This window comes from Salmo salar, chromosome 27 (genome assembly GCF_965601325.2).
Source record: "Salmo salar chromosome 27, fSalSal1, whole genome shotgun sequence".
NCBI lineage: Eukaryota > Metazoa > Chordata > Actinopteri > Salmoniformes > Salmonidae > Salmo > Salmo salar.
This window is the reverse complement of record NC_138317.1, coordinates 34,075,494-34,097,078: the sequence shown is the minus strand read 5'-3', so window position 1 is coordinate 34,097,078 and position 21,585 is coordinate 34,075,494. Positions and strand designations below refer to the sequence as shown.

Below are 21,585 nucleotides of genomic sequence, written 5' to 3'. Positions count from 1 at the left end.
AACAATTTTTAATATTACACAAAGATAACCCAAGTAAACACAAAATGCACTTAAGTGATAATTTTATTTATTAAGGGAAAAAAGCTATCCGAACCTTCATGGCCCTATGTGACAAAGTAATTGACTCCCGAGTGGCGCAGCGGTCTAAGGCACTGCATCTCAGTGCTAGAGGCGTCACTATAGACCCTGGTTCGATTCCAGGCTGTATCACAACCAGCTGTGATTGGGCAGCGGACAATTGGCCCAGCGTTGATGGGGTTTGCCGTCTTAACCTACTTGTCTAGGTAAATTAAAAAATTCATGTAATTTTCTTGTTACTTTTATATTAGTATTTTTTCTCTTTAGTTTATTTAGTAAATATTTCTTAACTCTATTTCTTCAACTGCATTGTTGTTAAGGGCTTGTAAGCAAGCATTTCACGGTGAGGTTGTATTCGGTGCATGTGACCAAAAAAAATGGATTTTGTGTAACGGCCCTCGTCAGAATGAGACCAAGGTGCAGCAGAGGATGTGTTCATCTTAAATGATTTTAATGACCGAATGAACACTTGCAAAAGAAAACACGAAAATGACAAATAACAAAACACTAGACAGGAAACATTCACCCACAAACCCCAAAGGAAAAACAGGCTGCCTATGTATGACTCTCAATCAGCAACAACGATCTACACCTGTTCCTGATTGAGAGCCATACACGGCCGAAACAAAGAAAACCACCAACATAGAAAAAGAAACCTAGAACGCCCACCCATGTCACACCCTGGCCTAACCAAAAATAGAGAACAAAAAACCCTCTCTATGGCCAGGGTGTTACATTTTGATTTAACTGTGTTCATCACAACACTTGTTTTATAGGTCTAGGAGTTATTTCAACCACTAATCATATTCAGAGAAATGTGGAATATTGGGAAGGAACGAGTGAATAATTATACACTGCTCAAAAAAATAAAGGGAACACTTAAACAACACAATGTAACTCCAAGTCAATCACACTTCTGTGAAATCAAACTGTCCACTTAAGAAGCAACACTGATTGACAATACATTTCACATGCTGTTGTGCAAATGGAATAGACAACAGGTGGAAATTATAAGCAATTAGCAAGACACCCCCAATAAAGGAGTGGTTCTGCAGGTGGTGACCACAGACCACTTCTCAGTTCCTATGCTTCCTGGCTGATATTTTGGTCACTTTTGAATACTGGCGGTGCTTTCACTCTAGTAGTAGCATGAGATGGAGTCTACAACCCACACAAGTGGCTCAGGTAGTGCAGCTCATCCAGGATGGCACATCAATGCGAGCTGTGGCAAGAAGGTTTGCTGTGTCTGTCAGCGTAGTGTCCAGAGCATGGAGGCGCTACCAGGAGACAGGCCAGTACATCAGGAGACGTGGAGGAGGCCGTAGGAGGGCAACAACCCAGCAGCAGGACCGCTACCTCCGCCTTTGTGCAAGGAGCAGCAGGAGAAGCACTGCCAGAGCCCTGCAAAATGACCTCCAGCAGGCCACAAATGTGCATGTGTCTGCTCAAACGGTCAGAAACAGACTCCATGAGGGTGGTATGAGGGCCCGACGTCCACAGGTGGGGGTTGTGCTTACAGCCCAACACCGTGCAGGACGTTTGGCATTTGCCAGAGAACACCAAGATTGGCAAATTCGCCACTGGCGTCTTGTGCTCTTCACAGATGAAAGCAGGTTCACACTGAGCACATGTGACAGACGTGACAGAGTCTGGAGACGCCGTGGAGAACGTTCTGCTGCCTGCAACATCCTCCAGCATGACCGGTTTGGCGGTGGGTCAGTCATGGTGTGGGTTGGCATTTCTTTGGGGGGCCGCACAGCCCTCCATGTGTTCGCCAGAGGTAGCCTGACTGCCATTAGGTACCGAGATGAGATCCTCAGACCCCTTGTGAGACCATATGCTGGTGCGGTTGGCCCTGGGTTCCTCCTAATGCAAGACAATGCTAGACCTCATGTGGCTGGAGTGTGTCAGCAGTTCCTGCAAGAGGAAGGCATTGATGCTATGGACTGGCCCGCCCGTTCTCCAGACCTGAATCCAATTGAGCACATCTGGGACATCATGTCTCGCTCCATCCACCAACGCCACGTTGCACCACAGACTGTCCAGGAGTTGGCGGATGCTTTAGTCCAGGTCTGGGAGGAGATCCCTCAGGAGAACATCCGCCACCTCATCAGGAGCATGCCCAGGCGTTGTAGGGAGGTCATACAGGCACGTGGAGGCCACACACACTACTGAGCCTCATTTTGACTTGTTTTAAGGACATTACATCAAAGTTGGATCAGCCTGTAGTGTGGTTTTCCACTTTAATTTTGAGTGTGACTCCAAATCCAGACCTCCATGGGTTGATAAATTGGATTTCCATTGATTATTTTTGTGTGATTTTGTTGTCAGCACATTCAACTATGTAAAGAAAAAAGTATTTAATAAGATTATTTCATTCATTCAGATCTAGGATGTGTTATTTTAGTGTTCCCTTTATTTTTTTGAGCAGTGTATATTGTTAGATGGTACCACATTATCGTTATCAAGGCTATCTTTAGTGGGGTCGATTCCTCTGTGTGACCTTAGGTCAGTGAGACTGACCATGATAAGGTTACTTGAGGACTGCTGTGTTAACCCATTTACATTTAGTATTGTGTTGCTAACGACTGATAAGTGTGCATGTGTTTTAGGGAAACTGGTGTAACCATGAGGAATTTAAGGATCAAGGATGCCTGCATATGTTTTGTTGAAAGTGTCAATCTGCAGTTGCTACATCCATTTTTGGACTTATAAATGAATGATCTATTGATTCTTGAAGAATATAACAAATGCCTCATGAGCTTATTTCAACTGTCACAGAACTAAAAATATAAGCTTGTTTTACTTATGTAAAAAAAACACTGCATGGCCTCAAAATGCTAATTTGATATCATGGATGGTGGGTCCTTGTATCCAAAGCTCTGTCTATGAATTTGAGAGTGGTTACATTTCTCCAGGCCCATCCATCAGCCTTTCACCAAAATATAGGCAGGCGGACATTATTGTTTCAAATGCAGTTTACCCCTTTAATGCCCATCCCCCTGAGTTTTAGTGACCTCCATTCCACAACTGTTACAGTGCCTTCAGAATTCAAAATGGCTTAAATTGTGGTTATTTTTCACCCATGTACACACACGATACCCCATAATGACAAAGTGAAAACATGTTAATAGATTTTTGGGGGAAATTTATTGAAAATGAAATACAGAAATATCTCATTTACATAAGTATTCACACCCCTGAGTCAATATATGCTAGAATCACCTTTGGCAGCTGTGAGTCTTTCTGGGTAAATCTCTTAAGACACGTGTCAAACTCATTCCACAGAGGGCTGAGTTTCTGCAGGTTTTCGCTCCACCCTTGTACTTGATTGAATTAAGGTCACTAATTAGTAAGGAACTCCCCCTCACCTGGTTGTCTAGGTCTGAATTGAATGGAAAAACAAAAAACCTGCAGACACTAATCGGCTCTCTGTGGAATGTGTTTGACACCCCTGCTCTAAGAGCTTTGCACACCTGGATTGTACAATATTTGCACATTCTTTCTAAGCTTCAAGCTCTGTCGCTATGTTGTTGATCATTGCTAGACAGCCATTTTCAAGTCTTGCCATAGATTTTCAAGCCGATTTAAGTCAAAACTGTAACTAGGCCACTCAGGAACATTCAATGTCATCTTGGTAAGCTTCTCCAATGTATATTTGGCCTTGTGTTTTAGGTTATTGTCCTGCTGAATGGTGAATTTAGAAAGCAGACAACCAGGTTTTCCCCTAGGATTTTGCCTGTGCTTAGCTCTATTCCATTCATTTTTATCAACAACAAAAAACCTCCCTAGTCCTTGCTGGTGACAAGCATACCCATAACATGATGCATCCACCATGCTTGAAAATATGTGGTATTCAGTGATGTGTTGGATTTGCCCCAAACATAACGCTTTGTATTCAGGACACAAAGTTACTTTCTTTGCCTTAATGCAAACAGGAATATTGGTATTCTGTACAGGCTTCCTTCTTTTCACTCTATCATTTAGGTTAGTATTGTGGAGTAACTACAATGTTGTTGCTCCATCCTCCTATCACAGCCATTAAACTCTGTAACTGTTTTAAAGTCACCATTTTCTTCCTCTCCGGCAACTGAGTTAGGAAGGATGCCTGTATCGTTGTAGTGACAGGGGGTATTGATAAACCATCCAAAGTGTAATTAATAACTTCATGCTCAAAATGGATATTCAATGTCTGCTTTTTTTTTTACCCATCTACAAATAGGTGCCCTTCTTTGCGAGGCTTTGGAAAACCTCCCTGGTCGTTGTGGTTGAATCTGTGTTTGAAATTCACTGCCCGACTAAGGGACCTTACAGATAATTGTGTGTGTGGGGTACAGAGATGAGGTAGTCATTCAAAAATCATGTTAAACACTAGTATTGCACACAGAGTCCATGCAACTCTTGAACTTATTTAGGCTTGCCATAACAAAGGGGTTGAACACTTGAGTAAAATCATTCCACTTTGACATTATGGGGTAATAATGTAGGCCACTGACACAAAATCTGAATTAAATCATTTTAAATTCAGGAATAACACCACAAAATATGAAAAAAGTCAAGGGGTGTGAATACTTTCTGAAGGAACTGTATATTTCATGACCCTAGCCAAATGATGTTGCATTGGCATACAGTACCATTCAAAAGTTTGGACACCTACTCATTCAATGGTTTTTCTTTATTTTTACTATTTTCTATATTGTAGAATAACAGTGAAGACATCAAAACTATGAAATAACAAACATGGAATCATGTAGTAACCAAAAACGTGTTAAACAAATCAAAATACATTTTATATTTTATATTCTTTAAAGTAGCCACCGTTTGCCTTGATGACAGCTTTGCCCTCTCTTGGCATTCTTTAAGGAGTTCCCACAAATGCTGAGCACTTGTTAGCTGCTTTTCCTTCACTCTGCGGTCCAACTCATCCCAAACCATCTTAATTGGGTTGAGGTCGGATGATTGTGGAGGCCAGGTCATCTGATGCAGAACTCCATCACTCTCCTTCTTGGTCAAATAGCCCTTACACAGCCTAGAGGTGTGTTGGGTCATTGTCCTGTTGAAAAACAAATGACAGTCCCACTAAGCGCAAACCAGGTGGGATGGCGTATTGCTGTGGTAGCCATGCTGGTTAAGTGTCCCTCGAATTCTAAATAAATCACAGTGTCACCAGCAAAGCACCCCCACACCATCACACCTGCGGAAATCATCCGTTCACCTACTCTGTCTCACAAATACACAGCGGTTGGAACCAAAAATCTCAAATTTGGACTCATCCGACCAAAGGACAGAAGTCCATTGCTTGTGTTTCATGGCCCAAGCAAGTCTCTTCTTATTATTGGTGTCCTTTAGTAGTGGTTTCTTTGCAGCAATTTGACCATGAAGGCCTGATTCACGCAGTCTCCTCTGAACAGTTGATGTGGAGATGTCTGTTACTTGAACTCTGAAGCATTTATTTGGGTTGCAATTTGAGGCTATTGACTTGACCTTCATGTTTTAAAGTAATGATGGACTGTCGTTCCTCTTTGCTTTTTTGAGCTGTACTTGCCCTAATATGGACTTGGTCTTTTACAGTGGTGTAAAGTACTTAAGTAAAAATACTTTAAAGTACTACTTAAGTAGGTTTTTGGGGTATCTGTAATTTACTACTTATATTTTGCTAACTTTTACTGTACTACATTCCTAAAGAAAATTGTTATTTTTAATCCATACATTTTACCTGACACCCAAAAGTACTCGTTACATTTTGACAGGAAAATGGTCTAATTCACACACTTATAAGAACATCCCTGGTCATCCCTACTGCCTCTGATCTGGCGGACTAACTAAACACAAATGCTTCATTTGTAAATTATGTCTGAGTGTGCCACCTCTACCTTGTCACAACACAACTGATTGGCTCAAACACATTAAGGAGGAAATATATTCCACAAATGAATTTAACAAGGCACACCTGTTAATTGAAATGCATTCCAGGTGACTACCTCATGAAGCTGGTTGAGAAAATGCCAAGAGTATGCAAAGCTGTCAAGGCAAAGGGTGGCTACTTTGAAGAATCTCAAAAATCTTTTGATTTAACACTTTTTTGGTATTTCCTAGTTTTGATGTCTTCACTATTATTCTACAATGTGGAAAAAAGTAAAAATAAAGAAAAACCCTGGAATGAGTAGGTGTGTCTAAACCTTTGACTGGTACTGTACATTAAGTCATACATTTAGGGACTTTCCTTATCAAAATTGTACAATATTTCATGATGCGTCCTGGATAAGTGTAAATGTGAATCATTCATTATCCATCCACTAAAAATCCCAATATTATCATGGCTAAAACATTAACACTTTAATAATGAAACCAGATTCATTTATAGATATCATTCATAGTTGTATAACTCATTACATTTAACAGATTGTCCCTTGTGATTATGACCATTTGACTTGCATTTTTACAATCCCAATTTACATGAGGATGACAAGAGAAGTGTCCATCATATCAGATTACACACACACACACACACACCATGGCACTAGCATAAAAGTCCCAATATTACCTCATTGTGTAGCTAGCGATGCAGTTTTAGAAAGATGAGATTGTCAAGAAGTAAAAATTATACATAGAAGGCCAGCACACCAAGGGTGTACAAAATGGAAGTACATTTTCATAGGCACATTTTGCAGTTCAGTTGGGCCACACTTGACTTGTGGTTTCCTTATTATTTAGATTGAATAAAAACTGCTAAGAAAAAACATTACGTTTTCACAGAGGGTTTGATTCTAGTTCACCAGTCCTTATGTTGCTTTCAAGACAACTGGGAACTCTGAAAATAAACGAGGTCAAATCATGATGTCCGTGATCTTCAGGTCGGAAAGTCAGTTCTAGAAAGATGCCCAAGTTTCCGACTTGGAATTCTGAGTTGGATGACCGCTCAAAACGATTTTTCCCCAGTCGGAGCTTGTTTTTTTCCCAGGTTCCCAGTTGTTTTGAACGCGGTATTAGTTTAATACTCTCAAGCCAGCAGTTCCCATAGTGCACCAACTATCCCAGTCATGGGGGGGCAGCCCAGGTGGGATTTGTTGGTAGTTGGAAGGCAGAAGCTCTCTACTAGTGGACAGAACCACACCGCTAGTCTAACTCTGTGTCAGAAGATTGTTTTCTTCTTCTTCCTTCGTGTTTCTTGTGCTTCTTTTTCCTCTTCTTCTTTGATTTGTCCTGTTAACATTTCCAACAGTTAGACAGGGAAGTGTTAGGCTTCCATTCTGTTCTTATATACAATCTGTGCAGAAAAATATACTTATCAGGCAGTATTACATGTCAAAATGTAATACATTATTACAAATGTATACGTTTTTTTTTACCCCATTTTTCATGATTACGATCTTGCTTCATTACTGCAACTCCCCAACCGGCTCAGGAGAGGCAAAGGTCAAGTCATGCATCCTCTGAAACATGACCCGCCAAACCGCTCGCTTAACCTGGAAGCCAACTGCACCAAAGTGTTGGAGGAAACACTATTCAACTGACTACTGAAGTCAGCCTGCAGGTTCCCCGGCCCGCCACAAGGAGTCACCAGAGGACGATGAGACAAGTAGTCCATGACTGGTGCAGTCCATGAGGAGGAGAGGCACTGCAGTACTTAATGTAGCTGGTGGCCACACCAGATACTGACTGTTACTTTTGACCCCACCCCCGCCCTCTTTGTTCAGGGACACATTATTCCATTTCTGTTAGTCACATGTCTGTGGAACTTGTTCAGTTTATGTCTCAGTTGTTGAATCTTGTTATGTCCATACAAGTATTTACTCATGTTAAGTTTGCTGAAAATGGGCCTCCCGGGTGGCACAGTGGTCTAAGGCTGTGCCACCAGAGATTCTGTTCGAGCCCAAGCCCTGTCGCAGCCGACCGGTAGGCCCATGGGGCGGTGCACAATTGGCCCAGCGTCATCTGGGTTAGGAAGGGTTTGCCTGGCAGGGATATCCTTGTCTCATCGCACACTAGCGACTCCTGTGGCGGGCCTGGCGCAGTGCACGCTGACCAGGTGTACAGTGTTTCCTCCGACACATTGGTGTGGCTGGCTTCCGGGTTGGATGTGCGTTGTGTCAAGAAGCAGTGCGGCTTGGTTAGTTGTGTTTCGGAGGACGCGTGGCTCTCAACCTTCGCCTCTCCTGAGTCCGTACGGGAGTTGCAGCGATGAGACAAGACTAACTACCAATTGGATACCACGAAATTGGGGAGAACAAAGGGGTAAATTAAAAAAAAAAAAAAAACGTTTACTGAAAATAAAAGCAGTTGACAGTTTCTTTTGTTACTGAGATATATATATATATATTTTTTTTACATAATTTAGTCACCATTTCTGACATGCCGGACACCGCACCAGTAAACATCTGTCTGGCAAAAATAAAAGGCAGTGGCCGTCATCATCCTGTGGTTACTGTATGCTTGACTGACTTAAATCACCTACTGCTGTCATTTTGTCTTTCTCCTTCTCTTCACTACTTCTCTTCCTCTTCTTGGGTTCACCCTACAGGAGACATGACAAAAATTGACAAAACCACAATGGCTGGGAAATTCCAGTAACAGCTTCCTAACATCCAATCACAAAGTATAGTATTTCACAATGATATAGGATACAAAACAATTCCCAGCAACTTCGGATGACTTATAGTTTGCCCTAGAGCAAAATAATTTAAATCATATAAGCAGTCATCTTAATCAATACATAACACATTTTCATTAAACATGGCAAATGAACAGAGTAAAAACACTTACACCCTCCACGTCGGAGTCAGCAGACAACTCTGAGGAGGAGTCTTTACGACTTCGCTCAGCTGTCCTCTTCTTCCTGCGGCTCTTCTCACCCTGAAGGGCAAACATTTACAGGCCTCAGTTCCCTGCAGCCCGGCAAGTTAATTTACAGCTCAGCATGTTCAAACACACATTCAGGCAGAAATACACAAATTAGGACTAACAGCCACATAAATGTTATAGCACCTTTTCTTTCTCATATTTTGTCTTCTCCATCTTCTTGGAGAGAAACAAAATGAGGGAAGGAGACATTTTTTGCATATAAAAACATTTAGATTTAGTGAAGAACTCACGTAACAAAAAAGTTAAAGATTGCAAATGAATGAACAGAAATCAAACAATGGCTGAACGAACACAATGACGGTGAGGGCTAAGATAAAGATGGAACGTTGAGAAGTGAATGTTGAATAGTGCACACCAACCAAAACATAAGGCCTAGACCAGAAGTATCCAGATGGATGTGATTCAAATACATTTCTAAGAGTGCAGACATGTCTGAAACTAAAAAGGATAAAGGTGGAATATTCACCATATCAAACTAACCTTGCCGTCGGGCTCCAATTCTACAGTAGAGTCATCTGATGCTTTCTTGGAGGACCGCTTCTTTTTCCTCTTGGCGCTCTTTTCATTCTGACCACACAGACATCAGATAAAAACAATTAGTTACAGTAGGACAATAACGTTCCTCAATATTCATTAACCAACCAAATCAAAATAATTCCAGGAAATGTAATTCCCAGTACTTCACACTGCTCTTTGTGCCCACCATAGAAATATCATTACGTCTAATTAATTATATGTCTATGGTACCCATAGGGTGACATAGGGTAAACGGTAGGACAAGCTGACAGACTTGTCACTAACTACTATGGTACATACCTCGTCTTCAGAGTCTGAGGAAGAGCTGCTAGAGGAATCAGAACTTGATGAGGAGGATGGAGAGGAATGCTTGACCAAACACAATGAAAGCAGAGCTCATTAGATTTGAAGACAGTAGCTGACACAAAAATATATTAGTGGAAAGCTTCCATTTTTGAAGGGCAGATAACACTACCACCAGTATATCTACCACCAGTATCTCTACCACCAGTGTTCAACAAAACATTGAAGACAGCTTTCCTCACCCTGTTGGATTTCTTTCCTTTCCTTCCTTTCACTCTCTTCTTTTTCTAAACACAAAACAGAGATTTGGTGTGAGGTAGATACAGTAAAACAAAATGGTTGTATTCAACTGTTAAACATGGATGGAACTGGAAGCATACCTCTTTCTTCTCCTTCTCTTTGTCAACGCCACCTAGTAACTTCTCTCTGTTCTTCGCCAGCTCCTTCTTCCAATTCTATAAAAAGCAAATAGCGATGTTTTATGTAAGCTAAATATAAAAACACTGAATTTGTACAGTATAATAACAGTCAAATGAAGAACACACATTTGAACAATACCTCGTTCATTTGGTCCTCAAAGTCCGCCAGGGCTCTGGAGCCTTTCTTCTTCCTGTCTATGATCTCCTTCACCTCTTCCCTGATGACAGAAGAAAAACCATCATCCCTCAACAATGGATCACAACTGATGGTGATGTAGGCCCAAACATTCGAGGGCATGGCCACAATTTCTTGTGATATGCAGGGAGCATTTCACACTGTGTAGCCTAGTATTATAAAGAGAGCAATGCTTTATCACCCCGATTTACACACATAGAAGGTAATAGGGATCCACCATTTACCTGTGGACACTCTTCGGCAATATCAATGACGGATGTTCAACTCGCCAGTTGTATAACCTGGAGAGCTTTTCAGGCACAACGCCTGAGTCCTTATGTGTCGTCTTAATGCTTACCATGTTGGCCGTGGTCTGCTCAGGTAATCCTGGATAGAGGGTCCTGCATTGGGTGGGGGTCCACTGGCACGTGATGCAGCTATTGGGTTCACATAAGACTGAAAACACAAGAAGGGAGGCAGTCAGACCAGACACCTCAACATTGACATCTGGCTACCATCCCTAAAACACACACCTTGCCGAACAAACAGCAGATAAACATTCGGTGTGTTCCTGGCTTAGACAATAACACTAGCGAGACAGGAATTGGAAAGGGTGCGTTCGTAAATTAACTCTGGAGTGCCAGAGTGCGTTCAGCGTGCACACTGGACGCTCTGGCCGGGGAATAGGGTTGATCTGAGCGTTCTGATCTCAACGGCAGTCAAGCACCCAAGCTAACTGGCAAAAGTTGGCTAGTTTAATAGCTACTTCCAGACAAATGAAAAAACACCTTACTGAAAATGTTACTCGCCCTAGCAGAGCTGGTTAGAGTGCTTTCATGTTATGAGGGTTAGTGACAAACTTATGGCAACAATTTTGTTCCGTTTTTTTTGCCGACGTTTACTTAAACCGGTCATAAAAGTTAATGGCGTTTGTAAATACCTTAATTATTCCGCGGCCTCTGGCACTCAAACTAAGAGTGCTGTGAAAATCGGAGTAGATTTACGAACGAACCATAATTTTTATTAGCTTGGTACGATCAGTAATTTTTATTAGGGTCAAACAAGTCCAAGGCGGTCAATGCCAACTCTATGGCCTTTCCGTAAAAATATGTTTACAAATTCATACAGTAAATTAGTAGCAGATAGCGAACTGATGAACTCGAGCCTACTTGGCAGGTTGCGCTAGCTACTGTAACATTAGTTTGTTCGTCCGCGTTCTTTGAATTATGTTAGCAGACAGGATGTGTTAGTTATCTACCTATATTATTAAACAAACTGACATCTAAATAGATACGTTTAATTCTCTTCTGGCACGGATATCGGTCCTTCTTGTTAGCTACCTGCTAACTTTTTATTCTGTATCTACCAGGTTAGTTTGCCTAGCTGGTTAGCTATATTCGTTCATTAAACATATCGTATGTTAAAATAACTACAATTTGTGCTTCTTTGATATGGCTAGTTTAACTGAAATTCAATTTGCCTGCACACGTAGTTACAATAACTAGCTTAGATGGCCTAGCTAACATTTTTCAGTGCCCGCTTTTAGCTATAGCCAACATGTTTGTTTGTTTTCATGCATACCATTAATCGTAAAAAAGTAAATATCCACACAACTGGGATTATTTAGCACATTGCTTACCACTCTATTGTCCCTCTTCCCCATTTCGGTAGATTTAGCCTACGATCGAGCTAATATCAATCAATCAATCCACTACAAAAACGGAGATGATTTAAAGACGTTACGTGGCTATAGCATGTAGCTGGTTTCCACACTAGGTAACACAACCACAGAGTCAAAATTGTCTACAGCATTTAGCTTTTTGGCCTTAATTTAAGGCTAGGGTAAGGTATTCGGTTAGTATTGTGGTTGGGTTTTAAATCCGATTTTAACAAGATAAATTGTTGAAATGGGCGGGGTTTAGCCATAATTCAGACTTTGTGGCTGTTTTAACTAGTGACGACCGGTCTCTGACGACGGACACAGACATGCAGTACAATCACAGATACAACAAGGAGACAGATGTTTTAGCGGATGTAGAAATGTGAAGCGTCTGCTTGGCGTTTCCACTCACTACCAAAACACTCACTACCAACACTGGTAGTGAGAGGAAGCCCACTGGAACGAGATTGATTTTGGCCGACGTTCTGCAATTTTCTCATCGATTAAACATTTGATCTCAATACAGTTTTCTGTTCCCTAAACTAGAATATGTTATGAAAAAAGTGGACTAAGTTTGGTAGATTTGACTCTTTGCAAAAGTTTTTAAAAAATCGCGATGTTTAGGAGTGCAAATGCGAATTGAGTTATTGCACACGCGCACTTCATAAAGTAAGCAATCCCTAAACGGAAATATGCAGATGATGCTCCATCGCGCCAATAGGATCTTGCTAGTTCGTGCTTGGCTCTGCCCACTAGACTAATTTTGTTCCCATCGGGTCGGCTGTCGTCTATCTTGGTTTAGTAAAACATTCTTGGTACATTCTTTCGTACAGTTGCGCTAAGGAAATTACTGCCTCATAGCGGTAAATAGATAAATAAATACAAACACCATCATAAACAACACAGGTAGACATTTACCTTTATAAAATAACAGTAATTGTGTTGTTAAGATTATACACAATAATGCCAGTGGAAACACATTTAACACACAAAATATTTATTTTACAAAAATAAAAATGTCAGGCAGTTGTGAATACAATAGCAGAAACTACATAGCAGCAAAATCAGCTTAGAGAAAACCTAAAATGTTTTTTTTTTATATAGAAATATCCCCCATCCCTCCAAGATAGAATAGTGCCAAACTATGTTACCTAAAATGTGGTTCTTCGCAACACTACCATATTCTCAAAAAAGGGCATTGGGAAAATTAGGATTCATGCTTATGCATCAACAACCTGTTTCAGACCAGCTTTGAATCACAATATATCAAATGCATTTTATTTTAAAAGTGGTACAGAACAAATGTAAGGGCAGACTACATAATGAACATAGACTAGACATGATGTTATGTAGCAAAACCAATAATTCGCTAGAAAAGTAGTAATATGGTGAAAATGGTGACCATCAATGCTCATTCCCCCAAAACCGGTAGCTGTTTCACCTGAAAAACACATATCATCATTGTATTGTACACCAAACATAATTTCAAGAGAGAACACCACAAATAATAGAGAAACACAAGACAAGTAAACTGCACAAACAGCACCTCATGAACAATTAGCTATAATTGAAAAAACACTAATGCCTAAATCCTTTAAATCAAGATAAGGGTTTCATTGGAGTCATTGAGCATGTCCTTTTACAACAACCAATAAAACATCTGTAGCTGAAGTACAGAAGACACCACAATAAAAACTGGATAGGCTTCTCCTATGTTTACAGTAGATAGGGTGATCTGCATTTACTGGGGATATCAGCTTGCTATCAGTGCTTTGTCTCGCTGGATTCGTCCCAAATGGTAACATATATATACAGTAGTGCACTCTTTTGACCACAGCTCTATGGGCCCAAGTCAAAAGAAGAACACTAGGGAATAGGGTGCCATCTGGGTCTCAGGACCCTATTCAGGCAGCATGTAGAGGAACTACTCTGAAGTTAGGAACTCAGAATCACACCTGAACAGACTGGAAGCATACTTTATAATAACACATCTTAAACGTGATATATTGAGTCTATTTCAAAATAAGACCATCTGGTGGTAATTAAATAAGCAGTAGTGAGAGAAGTAAATTAAAATGTTTATGAATAATAAAATGTGTTATGTTATACTATATCATGCGTTGTTGTTTTGATATGCAGTATAGAAGAGATAAGCTTACAATGTTAAATGTATGAATGCTGTTCATCGACTTCAGAGCTCAGCCTTCAACATCATAGTGCCCTCCAAGCTCAGCACTAAGCTCAGGGCCCTGGATCTGAACCCCGCCCTGTGTAACTGGGTCCTAGACTTCCTGACGGGCTGACCCCAAGTGGTGAAGGTAGGGAACAACACCTACACCACACTGATCCTCAACAAGGGGGCCCCACAGTGGTGCATGCTCAGCCGCCTCCTGTACTCCCTGTTCACTCATGACTGCATTGCCATGCATGTTGCCAACTAAATCATCAAGTTTGCTGACGATACAACAGTGGTAGGCCTGATTAACAACAACAATGAGACAGCCTACAGGGAGGAGGTGACAGCCCTGGCCAAGGTCACTGAGGACCTGAAATGTTCACTCCACACCGACAGCAAGGTGAAGAAAGCACAGCAGTGCGTCTTCATCCTCAGGAGGCTAAATACATTTGGTTTGGCCCCTAAGACCCTCACAAACTTCTCCAGATGCACCATCGAGAGCATTCTGTCGGGCTGTATCTCTGCCTGGTACGGCAACTGAGAGTGGTGTGGTCAGCCCAATGCATCACCGGGGTCACATTGCCTGCCCTCCAGGACATCTACAGCACCTGGTGTCAAAGGAAGGCCAAGAATATAATCAAAAACCCAGCCAACGAGCCACGGCCTGTTCACCCTTCTACCATCTAGAAGGCGTAGACAGTACAGGTGCATCAAAGCTAGGACAGAGAGACTGAAAAACAGCTTCTATCTCCAGGCCATCAGATTGTTAAACAGTCACCACTAGCTGGCCTCCGCCCCCCAGTACTCTGTCCTGAACCTTGGTCACGGTTACTACCCTGCACCTTAGAGACTGCTGCCCTATATACATACAGTTGAAGTCGGAAGTTTACATACACTTAGGTTGGAGCCATTAAAACTCGTTTTTCAACCACTTCACACATTTCTTGTTAACAAACTATAGTTTTGGCAAGTCGGTCAGGACATCTACTTTGTCCATGACACAAGTCATTTTTCCAACAATTGTTTACAGACAGATTATTTCACTTATAATTCATTGTATAACAATTCCAGTGGGTCAGAAGTTTACAAACACTAAGTTGACTGTGCCTTTAAACAGCTTGGAAAATTCCAGAAAAAAGGATGTCATGTCTTTGGAAGCTTCTGATAGGCTAATTGACTTCATTTGAGTCAATTGGAGGTGTACCTGTGGATGTATTTCAAGGCCTACCTTCAAACTCAGTGCCTCTTTGCTTGACATCATGGGAAAATCTAAAGAAATTAGCAAGACCTCAGATTTTTGTTGTTGTAGTAAAATGAGTCCTATATCGACATAACCTGAAAGGCCGCACAGCAAGGAAGAAGCCACTGCTCCAAAACTGCCATAAAAAAGCCAGACTATGGTTTGCAACTGCACATGGGGACAAATATTGTACTTTTTGGAGAAATATCCTATGGTCTGATGAAACAAAAATAGAACTGTTTGGCCATAATGACCATCGTTATGTTTGGAGGAAAAAGGGGGGGGGCTTGCAAGCCGAAGATCACCATCCCAACAGTGAAGCACGGGGGTGGCAGCATCATGTTGTGGGGGTGCTTTGCTGCAGGAGGGACTGGTGCACTTCACAAAATAGATGGCATCTTGAGGTAGGAAAATACTGTGGATATATTGAAGCAACATCACAAGACATCAGTCAGGAAGTTAAAGCTTGGTCACAAATGGGTCTTCCAAATGGACAATGACCCCAAGCATACTTCCAAAGTTGTGGCAAAATGGCTTAAGGACAACAAAGTCAAGGTATTGGAGTGGCCTCACAAAGCCCTGACCTCAATCCTATAGAAAATGTGTGGGCAGAACTGAAAAATTGTGTGCGAGCAAGGAGGCCTACAAACCCAACTCAGTTACACCAGCTCTGTCAGGAGGAATGGTCCAAAATTCACCCAACTTATTGTGGGAAGCTTGTGGAAGGCTACCCAAAACGTTTGACCCAAGTTAAACAATTTAAAGGCAATGCTACCAAATTCAAATTGAGTGTATGTAAACTTCTGACCCACTGGGAATGTGATGAAAGAAATAAACGCTGAAATAAATCACTCTCTACTATTATTCTGACATTTCACATTCTTAAAATAAAGTGGTGAACCTAACTGACCTAAGACAGGGAATTTGTACTCGGATTAAATGTCAGGAATTGTGAAAAACTGAGTTTAAATGTATTTGGAAAACGTGTATGTAAACTTCCGACTTCAACTGTAGACATGGAACACTGGTCACTTTAATAATGTTTACATCCTGTTTTATACACTTCATATGTATATACTGTATTCCAGTCAAGGCTCATCCTATATAACTACTGTACACACCTTTTATATTCATATACTGTCCATACTGTCTATACACACGAAAACATTAGGAACACTTTCCGAATATTGAGTTGCACCCCCTTTTGCCCTCAGAACTGCCTCAATTTGTCGGGGCATGGACTCTACAAGGTGTCGAAGCATTCCACAGGGTTTCTGGTCCATGTTGACTCCAATGCTTCCCACAGTTGTGTCAAGTTGGCAGGATGTCCTTTGGGTGGTGGACCATGTTTATACACACAGGAAACTGTTGAGCATGAAAAACTTTGCAGTTTTGCAGTTCTTGACACACTCAAACCGGTGCGCATTGCACCTACTACCATACCCCGTTCAAAGGGACTTACATCTTTTGTCTTGTAATGTAAAATAGAAATATACACATTCTTTACTGATTGTACATAAGAAACTATTACAGAAAAATTTGCTTTTTCAGCATTTTTTACAGCTTCACCTGTTAACATTTAAAAAACACAACAAAATATCCATACATTCCACAGCCTAATACAACCCAATTCAATATTAATCACAATATTATTTTGTTATTTGCATGAATCCCAACAAAGAACACTCATATACAAAGCATATTTTTTATTCAAATGGTACAACATGAAGCAATCACCACTGGTGGCATTTATTCATGTAAACATAATGCCCATTACCTCCATATCATCATTGTAAATGAAGTTACCATGTCACAAGTGGGCATTTCAAATACATTTGTGGCCTTTACTTTCATCCTTGGAGCTTAGAAAATGTGCTAAAATACTACATGTTTCTTTACTGTTCATTGGCTAAAGGGTATTTACAATACAGAGCTATCATAGGTGCATTTCTGCAATCATAGGAAATCTATGGCAGACCCCAGGTAGGTGGCTGTAAAAAAGTATACTTTTATTATTTTATATTACATAGACAAAAGTATTCCTGTCCCATGTTTTAAGTTACAAATGACCAATAAACCTCTTAAACCAAACAAAAACATACATTGATTGCTTCAAGTTTATATAATGTAGACTACAATGATGACAGTCTACTTATTAGGGCAGTTGACGTTGAACTGACCGATACCAAGAAAGCTTGACAATCCCTATTTCTACAGAGTTGTAATATGAAGTCTGCAATGTATCCATCAATGGCATGAATCATCTGACAGGACAAGGATGAGTACAAAACAACTCTACATGGAGAGGGGAGCTACGTCCAAAATTCTTTCATGTGGTTTTTTATTTTATCATGTATTAGATTAAACCATATGCGCCCCGACACTGAAAAACAATTAAGATATCAAACATACTGTATCGTAGCAAACGTGCAGTTTGATTCACACGGTCAGGAATTCTGTAATATGAGTATAGAAGCACAATCATGTTGTAGCATTAACATCATCCAATGAAACAGTTGATCCATTAACATCATCCAATGAAACAGTTGATCAATTAACATCATCCAATGAAACAGTTGACCCATTAACATCATCCAATGAAACAGTTGATCAATTAACATCATCCAATGAAACAGTTGATCAATTAACATCATCCAATGAAACAGTTGACCAATTAACATCATCCAATGAAACAGTTGACCCATTAACATCATCCAATGAAACAGTTGACCAATTAACATCATCCAATGAAACAGTTGATCAATTAACATCATCCAATGAAACAGTTGATCAATTAACATCATCCAATGAAACAGTTGATCAATTAACATCATCCAATGAAACAGTTGACCAATTAACATCATCCAATGAAACAGTTGACCAATTAACATCATCCAATGAAACAGTTGACCAATTAACATCATCCAATGAAACAGTTGATCAATTAACATCATCCAATGAAACAGTTGACCCATTAACATCATCCAATGAAACAGTTGATCAATTAACATCATCCAATGAAACAGTTGATCAATTAACATCATCCAATGAAACAGTTGATCAATTAACATCATCCAATGAAACAGTTGGTCAATTAACATCATCCAATGAAACAGTTGATGCAGCCTAATCATGAATGTGCAAAGTGTGTCAGAATGATTTCTGATTTGATTTCTAATAAGATCCTGAGTGTATTTGTGTGCTAGCAGCACTAGATATACCAGAGGGAAAGTTATGGTCTAGATGTATTACTGTGCAGTAAGAAGTTTTTCAAACAAACTAATTATTTTCCTTGACTAGTTTTCAGCCAATCCCAAGGAGGGAGCAACTCTGAAAGCACTCTAGCTAGTCATATTGAATCAAAGTGAGCATAATACGTAGGGTATTAAAACAACCATTCTTAACACAGAACAGCTGTGTGTTTCAACATGAACCACTGTATGTTTCTATGTAACCCTTAGAGACTCAGTCTAAATGAAGCAGGTACAATGTTGAACCTCCTCTGAATCCGACATATCAGCCTGCCTTTTCTCTCTAAACAATCTCCCAACGAAGAACATTTCACTGACCCACACCTACACTGACCTTACTACTATCCTGCTACACATGTCAGTGTGCTGGATATGCAAGTAAAACCAGCTATTCCCCACTACTGACAGTATTAGTGCAGTATCTAACTCTATACCATTCTACATGCCTCACATAGTCAAACCTTTCCTCCCTTGGATATTACCTTATATTCTTTCTAGATCTTACCAGAGATTTACATTTCAATCCCCACATGTTGTTAAAGTCCAATAAAATTAAGACAAAATAGAAAATAAGACATCAACTGTCAATAACTTTAAAATTAAGTTAGGAAATACAGAATCATGCCTTTATGCCAAATGTAATTGTGCTGAATAGTGCGTACATCGACCTTATTCTCATTCAACAGTCACTTTACTATGCCCTGTGCATCAGGTCATACATAGAGTCTCGAATGGAGTCAATCAGATTTCATCACAGTTTATGACACTGAAGTACGGATGCCATAAGAGGAACTCAAAGTGACACATTTTCAGTCTTTCCTGATCGCACCAGTCAAAGTCTTATAAGATGAAGCCCATCAGAAATCCTGCTCTGGCCTGCAGTAACACAGGACAACCTGTAGGTGGCAGTGATATAAAAACACACATGTTTGTTTGGACCAGAAGTAGCACTAGGCAGTGTGTGAGGTCCTCCTGCATCGGATTAAAATGTGTGTGTGTGTGTCATCTCTCTCGGTTGTTGTGAAGGTGAGCTCCAGGTGAGGTCCATGCCGACCTACCCTTGGTGCTTGGTGTTCCCCCACCAAGGAGCCTCTTCTCAAGCTAAGGAAGGAGAGACAAGAGGCAGCAGCTCCTGGACATCCAGAGGTTCTCTCCTGGTGGCAGTACATCTCAGCTTCAGGGCTCCTTGCATTGTTGAAACTTTTTTTTTAAAGTATTCTAAAAAGCAGCATTCAAATCGGTAAATTGTGGAAGACAGCGCTGTTGCCTTTTGGAATCAAATGTCTCTGATTATTGCTCTCTTTCTCAGTCTTTGTGTCCATCCCTCTCTTTCTCTCCCTCTCTGTCAGGCCAGTCCAGTCCTGGGCTGGGGGGCTGTCAGGCAGCTCTCTCCTCCAGGGTGGGCTTGTTGCTGCCGATGGGCTGGGCGTACACACTCTTAGTGTCACTATCCACACTCTGGAAGTAGGGGTGGGTCAGAGCAGCAAACGCTGATATCCTTCTGGAGGGATTAAAAGCCAGGAATTGCTGCATGGAGAAAGATAAAACAAATATTATTATTATAACATTTCCTTAACAAAAAGAAAAGTGTGAGTTTCATTCCTTTCGGACAAATCCATTTGAAACAGTATGTACTGTATTTTGAGTGTGTGTGTGTGAGAGAGAGAGAGAGAGAGAGAGAGAGAGAGAGAGAGAGAGAGAGAGAGAGAGAGAGAGAGAGAGAGAGAGAGAGAGAGAGAGTGTGTGTGTGTATCTGATACTCACGAGTAAAAGGGATTTCCCAAGCTCGTCCATGTCAGGGACAAGTTCTCCGATTGGCTGAGGGGGTCGTGGGGAGAAGGCACTCTGTGGTAGGGCTACTTCCTGGGGCCAGTCCTCCACCGAGGGAACCCCGACCACACTGAAGGATCATCATCATTATCATCATCATCGTCATCACTAATTTCATCATCATCATTACCGTCATCATCATAATAACAATCCTCATTATTTGCCAATTGATTGTTAAAACTGTAAATATGACGTACAACATGGTACTTACTCTAAAATCTTGCCCAGCTGATCAACATCTGAGTTTCCTCGAAACAAAGGTCTGGGAGAGGAAGAGCACATGTCAATATAACCGAAGTTGAAGTAACAAACTGTGTTCAATGAATCAGATAAATTAGTTTAAAAAAAAATATCCCCAGTTCAACTTCATCAATCCTAATTTGTCCTTCATAAATCCAAGGGAGCTGTGGCGGTGATGCAGGCAGCCTTCATGCTGTTTCCATCTCCTCAACAAAAAATGACACATTCCTACTGAGCAGACATCAGGGATAACGGACATAACCAGTCCAACCCTCACTCGGTTCTACTGTAAAGAATTGGCTTTCCTGGCTGCTGTGACCAAGTTCAAGTTTTATTGTCACATGTTCAAGTACAGTGAAATGCTTACCTTGAATGCTTTATCCAACAGTGCAGTAATCAATATAAAAATAATAACCAATAAAAAATGATATATGATAAAGAAAACACGATAAATAATAAATAAGAGAGGGACCTACAGTACCAGTCAAAAGTTTGGACACACCTACTCATTCAAGAATTTTTCTTTATTTTTACTATTTTCTACATTGTTGAATGATAGTGAAGACAGCAAAACTATGAAATAACACATATAGAATCATGTAGTAACCAACAAAAATGTACAGGTCGATATACAGTTGAAGTCGAAAGTTTACATACACCTTAGCCAAATACATTTAAACTCAGTTTTCCACAATTCCTGACATTTAATCCTAGTAAAAAATTCCCTGTTTTAGGTCTGTTAGGATCACCACTTTATTTTAAGAATGTGAAATGTCAGAATAATAGTATAGAGAATGATTTATTTCAGCTTTTATTTCTTTCGTCACATTCCCAG

General features: G+C 40.6%; 2 protein-coding genes across 5 annotated transcripts in view; both read right to left on the bottom strand.

The window, feature by feature from the left end:
* Positions 1-508: 508 nt before the first annotated feature.
* On the bottom strand, positions 509-12,332 carry LOC106588949 (uncharacterized). 4 transcript variants are annotated; one of them, XM_014178531.3, is made up of 10 exons: positions 11,993-12,332; positions 10,712-10,809; positions 10,318-10,396; positions 10,140-10,214; positions 10,002-10,046; positions 9,757-9,825; positions 9,407-9,507; positions 8,842-8,931; positions 8,530-8,593; positions 509-7,281 (listed from the first exon to the last, which is right to left on the bottom strand). In XM_014178531.3, exons 1-9 carry the CDS (start codon positions 12,014-12,016, stop codon positions 8,539-8,541), a joined length of 636 nt encoding a protein of 211 aa, XP_014034006.2. In that variant the 5' UTR covers positions 12,017-12,332; the 3' UTR covers positions 509-7,281; positions 8,530-8,538. The 4 variants fall into 4 exon arrangements, with proteins under 4 accessions (XP_014034006.2, XP_014034004.2, XP_014034003.2 ...); XM_014178529.3 differs by having other exon boundaries at positions 8,534-8,593; positions 11,993-12,330; XM_014178528.3 differs by having other exon boundaries at positions 9,421-9,507; positions 11,993-12,330.
* Positions 12,333-17,120: 4,788 nt separating this feature from the next.
* The window catches only part of LOC106588946 (cyclin-dependent kinase 6), an 83,588-nt gene continuing 79,123 nt past the window's right edge, over positions 17,121-21,585 (bottom strand). The window contains exons 6-8 of the mRNA XM_014178524.3: positions 20,722-20,772; positions 20,445-20,580; positions 17,121-20,207 (exon numbers count right to left, since the gene is read on the bottom strand). Coding sequence (XP_014033999.1) covers positions 20,058-20,207; positions 20,445-20,580; positions 20,722-20,772 — 337 coding nt within the window. The 3' untranslated portion in view covers positions 17,121-20,057. The remainder of the gene's footprint in view (positions 20,208-20,444; positions 20,581-20,721; positions 20,773-21,585) is intronic.